The sequence below is a fragment of the Sylvia atricapilla genome, chromosome 28, assembly GCF_009819655.1.
Source record: "Sylvia atricapilla isolate bSylAtr1 chromosome 28, bSylAtr1.pri, whole genome shotgun sequence".
Lineage (NCBI taxonomy): Eukaryota > Metazoa > Chordata > Aves > Passeriformes > Sylviidae > Sylvia > Sylvia atricapilla.
In genome coordinates, this window is record NC_089167.1 from 420,107 (window position 1) to 432,684 (window position 12,578).

The 12,578-nt window shown below is 48.1% G+C and overlaps 1 protein-coding gene across 1 annotated transcript in view; it reads left to right on the forward strand.

Annotated features, from left to right (window-relative positions):
* The window catches only part of AAK1 (AP2 associated kinase 1), a 64,469-nt gene that overhangs the window by 20,638 nt on the left and 31,253 nt on the right, over nucleotides 1-12,578 (forward strand). The window contains exons 2-9 of the mRNA XM_066337211.1: nucleotides 647-765; nucleotides 2,849-2,957; nucleotides 5,011-5,153; nucleotides 6,930-7,051; nucleotides 7,903-7,984; nucleotides 9,805-9,937; nucleotides 11,092-11,195; nucleotides 12,117-12,196. Coding sequence (XP_066193308.1) covers nucleotides 647-765; nucleotides 2,849-2,957; nucleotides 5,011-5,153; nucleotides 6,930-7,051; nucleotides 7,903-7,984; nucleotides 9,805-9,937; nucleotides 11,092-11,195; nucleotides 12,117-12,196 — 892 coding nt within the window. The remainder of the gene's footprint in view (nucleotides 1-646; nucleotides 766-2,848; nucleotides 2,958-5,010; nucleotides 5,154-6,929; nucleotides 7,052-7,902; nucleotides 7,985-9,804; nucleotides 9,938-11,091; nucleotides 11,196-12,116; nucleotides 12,197-12,578) is intronic.

The window sequence follows — 12,578 nt, forward strand, 5'->3', positions numbered from 1 at the left end:
GGAGAGCTGACAGAGATGAAAGGCTTTCATCTGAAACAAGTCAGTTTATCCTGGGAGTCCTGACTTTACTAATAGTAATGACCACAGAATAAATAGTGGGGTTTTCTCTTGTTCCTCTGTCCTGGTTTAAAAGCATTAACATCAAACAGCATGTGGGAGATGTTTCTCCTGCTTTTGCACAAGTCAGCTTTGTAATGTAACTTAGATGCTTCAAAGTTGCAGAGCCTTTTAAGTTTAGGCCTTTGGTGGTTCAGTGGGTGATCTGTAGCTCTGATTTCCATCCCAGGCAGTGGTGCTGTCTTTCAGCTTCCTTCTTCATAACGGGAATTAATGGAGCCAGGAGGGACTGTCTGGCAGGACCAGGAGCCTGTGTAATTGCTTGTTTTTATGGAAATGTTAACTGTTAACTTTGTTTGCATTAACTGAAGATTATCCTCTTGTATCCCTTTCAGATCCTAGAGACAACTGTCCAGGCAGAGCTGGAAGCTCTGGAGATGGGCATGGGAAGGAGCATTCCCAGTGTGGAGTGGTGGGAGCTGCTCAGTGCCCTCCCTCTTCCTGCTGCCCTCCCCTGGCAGGGACAGGACTGGGGGCAAAGGCCAGGAGGTTTCTTGCTAATGAACAGGTGATTTTGTGTCTCCCATAGGTGGCTTTGCAATCGTGTTCCTGGTGAGGACCAGCAATGGGGTGAAGTGTGCCCTGAAGAGGATGTATGTCAATAACGAGTATGACCTGCAGGTCTGCAAGAGGGAGATCCAGATCATGGTGAGTCTGTGCTCTGTGCTGGGCCCCCAGACTGGAATGCTGGCTGTGGGAGCCTGGTCACCTTCTGCTTGTGAACTCTGTGGCATCAGGTCACAAATTGTGCATTTTCCTAGCAAAAATGGCTTTTGTGTGGAAAAGACCTGACCTCTGGGGCTGTGTGAAAATCTAGTACTGAGCTATTTCCCAGCCAGTGGACAAGGAAAGCCTGGTACTGAAAAAACCCAGGGAGTCCTGGAAAATGAGGAGAGGACTGCATGTCTTCATGGGAAAAGGAAGGGCTGAAGATGTGAGTGTGGCTGGAGGTGTTGGAATTCAGTGTCTCACAATCTTCACTTGAGATCTCAAGTCTTCAGCCTTTTAAACTCGATGAGAAAAGGCTGATGATTCTGGTATCTCTGAGCTGAAATCAGTGCAGGAATGGCAGACCTCCATCCTGAGATAAATCTGTATGACAGCATCTTCTAATCTTTTGGGTTGGGATGAAGGTTATCTCTACATTGCTGAGGTTGGTAGATTAAAACAGTATCTGTGGGGAAGTTGCTGCCAGGGCTTTTGAAATGTAAAGTATTTGTAATAAGCTCTGGGATATTTCTCTAGATTGTTGGACACAAGGATTTATATGATGGGATAACTATTTTTAATAGCTGTTTTAAACTTAGTTTCTCTAAACAAAGACAAAATGGAGATGATCCAGATAGATTTGCCTAATCTTGTTTGCAGCATGGTGAACATGGGAAATGCCACTTTTGAAGTTGTATTCAAAGATATTGATGAGCGTTTAGAGCAGCTGCCAGGTGGGGAAGAAAATACAAAATCCTCATTTTGTGAATTTACCACACCAGGTACAGGTTTGGGGTAGATGATCTTCATGTCAGAAACTCCTAGCTGGAGCAATTCTGTGTGTGATTTCTGAAGTAGTTTTTAATTAGGTTAATACCTTTAAGTGAATTGCTGCAGTTTGTGGTAGTGCAGGGAAGCTTTGGGCTTGGTTTCCCTGTGGCTACGTGGCAAAAGGAGAGATTAGATCTCCCATCAGAGGTTTAGCTGTGCTCACTAATCTTGTTTACTTGGGTTTCACTTGCTGCTGCTTTATCTTGTCTCCGTGTCTTGGGTGCCTTTGGAATGGTGGCTCATGGAAAGCAAGGGTGAGGAGGTGCAGCAGGGCTCCTGAGCTGGATTTTATCCCAGGCACTTGTGTCCTGGAGAACCAGTGCATCTCTGAAAGGAAACCTTTACTTCTTTTCCAGCTTTTGTGCAATAAGGAATTATTTTACCCTTAACTGCAGTTTTTGCAGCCCTGCAGTGTTAGAGCAGAATGTGCCCAGCAGAACCTGGATTTGTTTTACTGGTGAAGCTGAGCACCAGACTGGGCTGGCTGTCACAGCTGGGAGTGTGTGTGAAGCTGGCAGTCCCAAAGAAACGAGTTTTCCCTGTGATGTAGCATGTGTCTCCATAGCACGGGCTTGGAACTTGATGATCTTTAAGGTCCCTTCCAACCCAAACCAGTCTGTGATTCTGTGCTAAGTCATCAATATGAGAACTTGTGCTTTCATCTGTCAAGTTACTTAAAATAAAACACCTCTAAAAGCAAGGTTAAGATTTATTTTGTTGTTTTAGTGGGTTTTTTGGAGTATGTGAAGAGTTGAGATGTATTTTGTCAGCAGAGGTGTTGGAAGGAGATGAGACAAGTGAGGCCAACAAGTCCTGCATGGCCACTGCCACCCTCTGCCCCGTTTGCCCCTCCTGTAGAAGAGGAGCAGCTCCTGGGCCTGGCCTGGGCCACCTCAGGGAACGTGCCAAAATCTGAGCAAGTTAATTCATCAGGTTGGCTGTTTCTCTGCTGTTTGTCTCAGATCCTCCTGGAAGGAAAACAGGTAGAGACAGACCTCAGGTTTGCTCAAGCTCAGGGTGACCATTAATCCCAAGAGACAGAAGCTTGTGCAATGTGGAGGAACCAGATGAAAACACTGCTCACTCTGCAGGGCTGGTCCATGGTGTGAGTTTGGCTGGTCCATGGTGTGAGTTTGGCTGGTCCATGGTGTGAGTTTGGCTGGTCCATGGTGTGAATTTGTCTGTCTTGCAGAGAGATCTGTCTGGCCACAAGAACATTGTGGGCTACATCGACTCCAGCATCAACTCTGTCAGCAGTGGGGACGTGTGGGAAGTGCTGATCCTCATGGACTTCTGCCGGGGTGAGTGTTGGTCATGGCTGGGTTTGTCCTGCTGTGCCTACAGGGAACTTGCACAACATCTTCCTTTTGAAGAAAGAGCTGCCAGGAAGCTGTTCTGAGCTGAGCAAAGCCAGGGCCAGGGGTGGGGAAGTGGATGTCCCGTGAGGCTGTGTTGACTGTGCTGATGGGATTGGTGCCATCTCTGCTGCTGCCCAGGTGAAGGAGAACCCTTAAATGTATCTTGCTGTTGTCTTTAGAGTGGTCCACACAAGAAGTGGCTCCTCTTAAAGCTGCCAGGAATGTAATTTTTTCTTCACTTTAGTCTCACTGCAAGCTTTGTTCCACATCAGCGTGGCTTAGGATTGTTCTGGAAGAAGCATGAAATGGATAATGGGAAGCCAAAAAGCATTCTTCTTACCTCTGACCTTTTTGCTTGGCTGTCCAGGCTCTTCCAGCTGTCCCAAAGCTTTGATCTTCGTGCTGGAATGTGGTGTTTGGAACATGATGCATGTGCTGGGCTCAAATGCTTCTTGAAAGAGTGTTCAGCAAAACTAATGTTTTGGCCAGGTGACTTCAGGAGCCTGTGGCTGGTTTGGATGGTGACAGCCACTGGAAATGGGTATTTTTGGGCCTGTCTGGCTTTGGTCTCAAAAGCATTGTAGCAAAGACATGTAGATGTGTGTGAACATGTCCAGTGCAGGGTTCTGTTCTGCCTCTTTGCTGCTTTGCTTTGCTGGAGTTGTTCACTGCTCTGCCTTGCACTGGGTTGTTTGCTGGTGAGAGAAGGAACTTTGGGTGCAGTTTTGCTGGAGGAATCACTCCATAAGCTCTCTTTACCCAAACATGACCAGAGCTGTTGTAAGCATGAGGCTGGCAGCTCTGGCAGATCCCTGCTCAGCCCCATGTGCAGGGCCACTGTCGAGGGAGGTCCAGACTGATTGTTCAGATGCACCCTCACAGCTGCAGTACCCAAATTCTGGGCTGCTGAAGTAAAGCCTGTCTTTCTAAGGAGTTTCCTTCCATTGAAAGGAGGAGAGCTGCAGGATGGCATTTCTCACATGGCTCTTGCCAGATGCTGTGCTGAGCACATGCTGACCACTGTCTGCAGCCTTCCCTCTGCAGTGGTTGTTACACGCTGATTTTCCCTTGTTACTTTCCTTTTGTGGCTGACAGTTTCCAAACCAAATCAGCGTCTTTGTGTGCAGAGCTGCATTCATTTTTGAGTGTAAAATATTCACAGCTGTAGTATTCATTAAACTGAGCTTTTCTTTCCTATCACGAAAGTTTTCCAGCACTTGTGATGTGGAATGACACTGTGCTGCTGAGCCAGAGCTTCAGAAAGGAGCTTTTTCTCTGTCTGTCCAGGGTGTTTAGAGGAGAAAGAAAACCTCTGGATTGTTTTGGAAAGGCCTTGACAGCAACAAAACCCCAAAGCTGAGACAAATTCAGGGACTCGTTCATGAAAACTTGCTTTTGTTTGTCCAGAGTTTCCCTTGGTACAGATGGATTTTTAGTTTCTTTGCCAGTGGACGACTTCAGCCAAGACCCTTTTAACATGTGGATTTTCTGAGTGTCTCCCTTTCTCCCTCTTCTTGCTTACATGTGGCAGACTAATCTGTGGACTGTGGGTGCCCCAAATTCAGCCTTTTATTCCTCTAGTCAGACAAAAGAAGTCCTATTTGGAAGAAAATAAAAATTGGTTAGAATTGCTTGAGTGCTGACACAGCCAGGGCAAAGTGTGAGCTGTGGGAGTTGGTGTGAAGGTTTGCTCGGAGCCCAGGTGAGCTGTAAGACCTGCCCACAGGTTCTGCAAACCCCTGGGATGTAGGGAATGAATCAAGCTGAGTGAGCAGATTGCAGAAAGCCTCCAGGGAAGGTCTGTTAGTTTGGGCTCCTCCCGTGCTGACTGTGGAGCCCCAGTGTGAGGAGCAGCCCAGGAGCAGGGATGTGGGGGAATGGGTTTGGGGTGGCCAGGGCTCGCTGTGTGCCCCATGATGTTGTGTGATGTGGGGAGGAGAGGTGGTTTGGGACAGCCAGAGCTGACAGTGTCCCTGCTGTGGTTGTGCCCTGCCAGGGGGGCAGGTGGTGAACCTGATGAACCAGCGGCTGCAGAGCGGCTTCACCGAGAGCGAGGTCCTGCAGATCTTCTGCGACACCTGCGAGGCCGTGGCCAGGCTGCACCAGTGCAAGACCCCCATCATCCACAGGGATCTGAAGGTGGGCTGTGGCTCCGGGGCTGCCAGCAGGGAGGGTACATCCTCCTTGTGTCTGCAGGCTGCCCACGCCCCGCTGCTGTGCTTCTCCTGCTGGTAACGAGGGAAAGTGGGCACAAACACACCTCTCTGCTGGAAGATAAAAAAAGTAATGAGCTTCTCAGTGCCACTTGCCGTATGTTTGCTGTCTGTAGATTTACTGAAAAACAAGTGTTTGTGAATAATTCTGTCTTGCACGTGTGCCAGAATTACTCACAGTGACCTGAAACACTGCTGATTTAAGGTAGCTCACAAGTGTGCTGTGACGTAGTTTCCTGGACCCAGATGAAAAGGGGCACTCCAGAAGCGTTGGCCTTGGGGCAGAAATCCATAGGAGCTTTCCAAAGTGGCCTCTGGGAGCTCTGACCATGAAACTGTGTTGTAAAACCCTGTGTGCTTAGCTGGGAGCAGAGCTGGGCCAGTAGGGCCAGCTGGATGTCCTGTGCTGATGTTTAACAAACCTCACAGGGTGTCTGAGTGAAAAATCACCTCAGAAAAAACCAGCCAGATAAAGTGGGAGGGCTCTTGGGGAAATGCTGGAGGAGTATTTGCAGGGAATAACGCGGCCAGTGTTGGTGTGCTGGGGAGAACATCTGTGTGCAGTGCTTTATTCAAAGCAGATGGATGGCAGAGGGGGAAGGGGTGTGTTTAACCCTTGGTTTCAAGCCAGCGTTCTCCCCCTCAGCTGCTCTCATTTGGCTGCATTTTCTGATGCTTAAAATGCTGACTCCTTCTTTTCCTTTCCTTCTTGTAAAGATCCTCTCTGATGGGGAGCTCTACTTCCAAAGGGTTTTGTTAGCAAATGCTTATGTGGTGATTTTTTATATTTTGAACTGTGAGCAGTATGTTTTATCTCGTTGTTGTATCTGAGAATTTGACACTGATTGAAGATAAAGACATGAAAAATTGTGTGTTCCCTTGAGAGAACATGCTGCTAATGCTGCTGCACAGATGAGGACTTGGAGCACAGGGGTGTTCTGCCAAAGCAAAGAATGGAACGCGGGGTTTCACACGTTTTAAGTCTGTGTTGAAACAGGCAATTTTCTCAGGTGAAAGCAAGGTAGAGTTTTGTTAATGCACGGTTCTGATTATTGAGGGGAAGGTTTCTGCTGATTTTATTTGTTTCAACATTTGTTTCTGTTGTCTGATTCAAGGTACCAAATCATACTTGAAAGAAAGGGCTCTTTTCAGCAGTCTGGGGGAGCCTCTGCTGCTACAGCCCCTGTTTAGGGACTGTGAGGCACCCAGCAGACTCTGAGAACAAACAAATAAATGTGAGCATGAGGTTTGTTTTGAACAAGACCCTCAGGGACAGGTAAAATGCAGGCAAAGACCTGGGGATGTGTTTAATTTCATAAATATGGAAGTGGGTGTGTTATTTGTTTGCCTCCCCTCTGCCCTGTGGACAGTGAGGAGTTACAGCCCTTTGTGAAGCTGGGACAGCTTGGATTCCCTGTCCCTGATTCAGGTGCCAGACCAGGGCCACAGTAGCTCAGGAATGTGCTTGCAGGAGGAGAAGGGAGGGAAGGCAATCTTACAACTGTGCTTCCATGATTTGACTTCTGTTTTAGGAGATGTGACAGAGTTTTGATGTCTGTTTTCTTTGCTGTCACATTAGGCTTTAGTGTCAGATGTGTCTGATATGTCTTCAGGCACTTAAAACCTTAACTCATCTGAAAAATACCCAAAGCCTGAATATTTTTTTGTCTGAGTAATTCTGTGTCTGTCTGTGCTGCTCCAGGTTGAAAACATCCTGCTGCATGACCGTGGCCACTATGTCCTGTGTGACTTTGGAAGTGCTACTAACAAATTCCAGAACCCTCAGACAGAAGGGGTGAATGCAGTCGAGGAGGAGATCAAGAAGTAAGTGTGCTTTGCCTTTTCAGCTCAGCTGGAGTTTGTGTTTGAAGGGTCATTTTTTTCTTGTGCTGGGCTGGATCTTGCTTAGCCTGTTGCAGCAGATTGGCTGTGCTGCATGGCAGTGTCTGCTGCAGGTGGATGAGTGCCCCGGGGAAGGTGAAACAATAAATTGAGCTTGATGTAATTGCTTTGGACCTGGAAGACTGAGATGAATGCAGAGAAGCAGCCCCACCTCGGCGAGGCACTGACCTGTTCTGTCCTGTGCAGGGTCAGGCTGTCCCTGTCCTTCATCTGTCTTGGCTCCTCTGGTCTCCAGACAGGGATGGCACAATCCCATCCTCCCTGAGCTCCCCTCCCCACGGATCTGGGCACTGCCTGGGGCTGATCCCAGCTCTCCATGGGAAATGTCACTGACCCTTCCCTTGCTACACTGACTCTGAGCAGGACTCCTGGTGTGGAAATCTACTTTTTAGGAGCTGCATATCCAGTTACAGTCTCTGTCATACAGCTGGCCACAGCCTTGCAGTGAGGGCATTGCAGAGGACATTTGATTACTGACCTTGTTAATGCTTTGAGTCCTTGAATGCTTCTGCTCTTAAAATGACTGCACAGTTTTGTGGTGAATTCTGTGCTTTAGAAAGGACTGTGGTTACTATTTTAGCTCCCAGGGCAGTTTGAGGGGTGTTTTATTGTTTGAGCTGTGTAGCAGCTGATGCTGTTAGAAGAATTTTCCAATAGATATCTTTAGCATCCCTTTCGTTAAAATGAATAGGGAAAGAGTGAATTTTGGATTATTTGGGTATGACAGATGTGATATACCCCTTCTGAACTCCCTGATCCCCCCTCCCTTGCAGGTACACAACGTTATCCTACAGAGCACCAGAGATGGTGAACCTGTACAGCGGCAAACTCATCACGACAAAAGCAGACATTTGGGTATGTATGGAAATCAAATAAAAATCACTGGGCATCCTCCAGCCAGGCTGCTTTCATTGCCAGGGCAGGGAAACGGGGCTGCCCTTGTTTTCTGAGAACCTGGACAGTCTCTGAATGAAGAATTCCTCTGATGATGTGTGTGATGAGCTCCTGCTGAGCAGGGAGGCTGGTGGAGCAGATGTGTGTACTCCTCTGTGTGGTTTGAATTTAGAGATGGGTGGGACTCCAGGGTTGAATAGGACAAACGTGGTTTCATATCTGAAGAGTTAAACCAGGAAATTCACAGTATTGTGGCTCATTGTTGTTACTGTGTAGAATCCAAGTTCTGGTCAGAATTGAGCAGAAACCTGAGAAGATGCCCCCCACAGCAGCAGTGTGCTGATCTCTGTCACACAGGGCTGAGTTGTCAAACTGGCCAAAGGCCAAACTGCTGCACTGTTTCTGATGACCAGGGCAATCCTGCCATGCTCCTTCCTCAGGGTGAGAGCAAAATCCAGGTGTGGTGGAGTCCATTCTTGGCTAACCTTGTCAGGTGGGGAAGGCTCCTTTGGGTGGGACAGAGGTGAGAAAGAGTCTCTGCTTTTTGGAGTGTAGTTTGCAATGGCAATTCAGCACATGTGCTTAAAAGTGTTTAAAATGCTAACTGGGACCGTGTTTTTTGGAGCCCTGAGCTAGGAAGTAACATGGTAGAAGCAGAAAGAGAGAGTTTTGATGTATGTTCAAGAGTTCTGCAGCTACAGAGGAGGAATTGCTGGTGTGACATCTGCTGGAATCCCCTCAGTGAGCTCCTCAGCTGCTGGGGAAGGAGCAGCTCCTGTGGGAGCAGGTTTAACCAGGGGGCTGTGGGATCAGCCCTGCACTCTGCAGGGTCACTGGCCTGGAGTGGAGGTCACAGCTGTGACACTGGGAAAGGACAGGCCTCAAAGGCAGCCAGAGGACAGCCAGGATTTGCACTTCTTCCTTTGGCAGTGTGGAAAGGGGGAGATTGAAAGGCTCTGCTCTTCCTGGCATGGCAAGAGTTCTGTTCCAGTGACACTTAGAGCATGTGCAGAGCAGTGTATGGTGGTGAGCACACTGGGGCCTCAGTTTCCAGGCCTGTTCCAGTCCTTGTCCTGCTGGAAACCTTCCTTTCCCTTAAATCTTACCAAGGTTTTTTTTAAGCCAGAGTGCAATTTCATTGTGAAATCCTATGAAAAAAAGAGATGAGCTGATGATGAGTTTCTTAGGATTAGGAAACGTTTCCTGCTCCTCCCTCTGAGATGGAAGGAGTGTTTCATCATTAGCTCTTTGTGCAAAAACGGTTTTCTGTTGCAGTAGGTGGTGGTTCTTGCTACCAAAAGCATTGTGGCAGTAAGGGGGAAGGGTGGTGGGACCTGGCAGCCTGCAGAATGAGCTGTACTTCCCTGGCATTTATTTATAGCAGCTGAAAGGTTGTTTGAACTTAATCTCGGAAAGAGTTTGGGTTTCTCTTTGTCAGAATGGATGTATTAATGATGATGGTTGCCATTTATTTGTGCTGTTACTTTGCTCTTTCCTCCCAGTGTGTGGCTGAAAGGCTTTTGCTGTTCAATGACACCAAGGGTCACGCTCTGCAGAGCTGGGGGGAGTGTGGTGATGAACAATCCTCCAGATCATCTAACGAGGGAGTGCTCTGCCTGTGTTCATCTTCCCCTGCAGCTGTGTCTGTCTCAGGCCCCTCACAGGCTGTGGGTGCAGGCCTGACATCAGCAGGACCCCCTGCTCCCTGCCGTGCCCTCAGAGCTGTGCTGTGCCCTGCTGGGCTCAGTTTGGTGACTCCTTGTCCTGTTCTCTCCCTGCAGGCCCTGGGCTGTTTGCTGTACAAGCTGTGCTACTTCACCTTGCCCTTTGGGGAGAGCCAGGTGGCCATTTGTGATGGCAACTTCACCATTCCAGACAACTCCCGGCACTCCCAGGACATGCACTGCCTCATCCGTGAGTGTCTGGAGGGCCACGGGTCTGAAAACAGCACAGGGGCTTGGCTCTGGCAGTTCTTCTCCCCTTTTCAGAGGCTGGCTTGCACACAGAAGTGGTTAAAGTGATCTTCTACTAGTTTAGGAGCTCACTCTTGGGGAGACAGTCACGACAAAGAGATTTCTGTTTGGCCAGGCTGGAGTGAGCTCTGTGCAAAGGCAGGAACACAGACAACCATTTGGTTTGAGTCCTACAGAAACTTGCACAATAAGCCTATTTATGCAGAAACGTATTTCTGCAGTAATAAATCTGTTTGGATAAGGAACTGAAAAGACTACAGTGACTTAGGCTAGTGATAAGAATTCATCTTCTGTGAACTGGGAAACAGAACTGAAATGATTTATAAATATCCCTGTGACTGGAGTGAATGTGTAATTAAGTGTACAATGCACCACTCTTGGCAAAGCTGGGGCAGCTCTCTTGTTTCCAGCACAGCTTTTGATTTTTTTCCTTTCCCTAGCCACAGTCTTGACTCACACAGAGTTGGATGTGTTTGCAGAGCAGGCTGGTATTTTCTTTGCTGATGTGGAAGTATCTGCAGTGGTGCCTGTGGCTGCCCTGTCTCCCCATCCTTGTGGCACACTGGGGCTGGATCAATCCCTTTTCCTGTGGGTTCACTGGGAAGTGCCCAGTCCCTCCCAGTGCTGTTTCCTGGCCAGGCAGCATTTCCCCTCCTTGCCCCAGCGGCTTTGGTGGCAGCTGCAGCTCCCAGCTCTGTTGGAAGATCTGTCCTGGTCCATCCTGACTGTCCTGCCCTGTTTCCAGCTGAGCCCAGCTGAGCCTGCACTGACCACTGCTTCAGAGGAGACAGGAGACCCTGTTGGCACCTGGTTGTGCCAAATGTGGAGTTGGTTGGGTTGGAGGGACTTTAGAGCCTGTCCAGTGCCACCCCTGCCGTGGGCAGGGGCACCTTCCACCATCCCAGGCTGCTCCAACCTGGCCTTGGACACTGCCAGGGATCCAGGGGCAGCCACAGCTCCTCTGGGCACCCTGTGCCTGCCCACCCCTGGCGCAGAAAAGTCCCTTGTTGTATCCAGTCTGATGTGCTGCCACAGCTGGCTGCCTTGCATCTGTGTGTCCTGTTGCTCTGATCTCAGCATCTCTGTCTCTTCAAGGGTACATGCTTGAGCCAGACCCTGATAAGAGACCTGACATTTATCAGGTCTCCTACTTTGCGTTCAAACTGGCCAAGAAGGAGTGCCCGGTGCAGAATGTCCAGGTGAGCAGAGGAGGGCCTCAGGGGGGCTCTGGGAGGGGCTGGGGGCTGAATACTGAGCATTTGTCTCTGTTCTGTAATTCTGTGGGGTTTGTTTGTTTGTGACAGCGCAGTTTGGTTTGGATTTTTGGGGTCAGAAATCAGGGTTTCTCATGTCACTTATTTCTGTTTGTCCCTGATTTACCTCCTCACCCAGTCACCAGTGTGAGGGCCAACCAAGAGATCTTGTGTATGTGAACATGGAAAATTAGGCCATGCTTGGGAAAACAATTAGATTTCCAGGCACACTCATCATAGCATGTGTAATTTGGCCTGCACTTTGGTTTGAACACAGCAGTTTTGGGTCTGTTGGCTGAGACTTGGCATTTGAACTACATCAGATCTTACACAACCATCTGCCCCTTCTTAGTGTGTCTTTAGAGACATCAGCTGAAAAATGGAGTTGACAATTATTTTCTTATGTTGTTATGGACACCTGTGACAGACATTTTATTTCGTTGTTCCTACATAAATAGAAAATCTGGGTGTTTTCCCCAGTGTTCATGTGCTTATTTATGGTCTTTATGAATAAGGGATAGTTTGGGTTCTATTATGCCTGTGTTTTTATAGCATCATTAATAAATTTTGTCACTGCTGTCTCCTGGTTGTCTTTTAAAAATGCCTAGGTTGTGCTGTGGAAATTTATGTTTGTAGTCTATGTTCAGTGGTCAAAAAGCTGAGTCCTCTTTTCTTCCTTTGTAAAGACTGTCCCAAACTCCTGTTTCCCCATGACATGAACATTGTAGTGTCTGTTATGTGTTCAGCATGAGGAGTAACTGCTTTTGGAATCCCCAGATCTCACTGTTTTATTGTGATTTTTTGCACATTATTTCTGACTGTTTTCTGCCCTCAAAATACCAAATTGGGTGTTTTTGGGATCTGCAGAACTCTCCAATCCCCGCTAAACTCCCAGACCCAGTTAAAGCAAGTGAAGCTGCTGCAAAGAAGAGTCAACCAAAGGCCAGGTAACCCCACCTGCTTTTTACTCCTTCTTTTGTTGCCTGTTGTCTCTGCTGTTTATTCACAAAGATGTATTTAGCTGCTTCCTTGGGGACTTCAGTTGCCAAATGGTGGCTGAGCACAGTTATTCTCCCATTATCAGGTGTGTCAGCTATCAGAAACAATCTGATGGCAGGTTCATTAGTTATTAAGAATATTGTGGTCTCTACAAACCACAGTGTTCACAGAAGGCTGGGGGGATGGCTGCTCCTCTCCTGCTGTTTGTTTTTGGAGCTCAGTAAACACTGAGCAGAGATCAGAAGGGTTCAGTGACCTGATTCTGGGGTGGATGTGCCCAAGTTAAAGTACATCTAAAGATGGCAGTTTAGACAACTCTGCCCAAAGGTA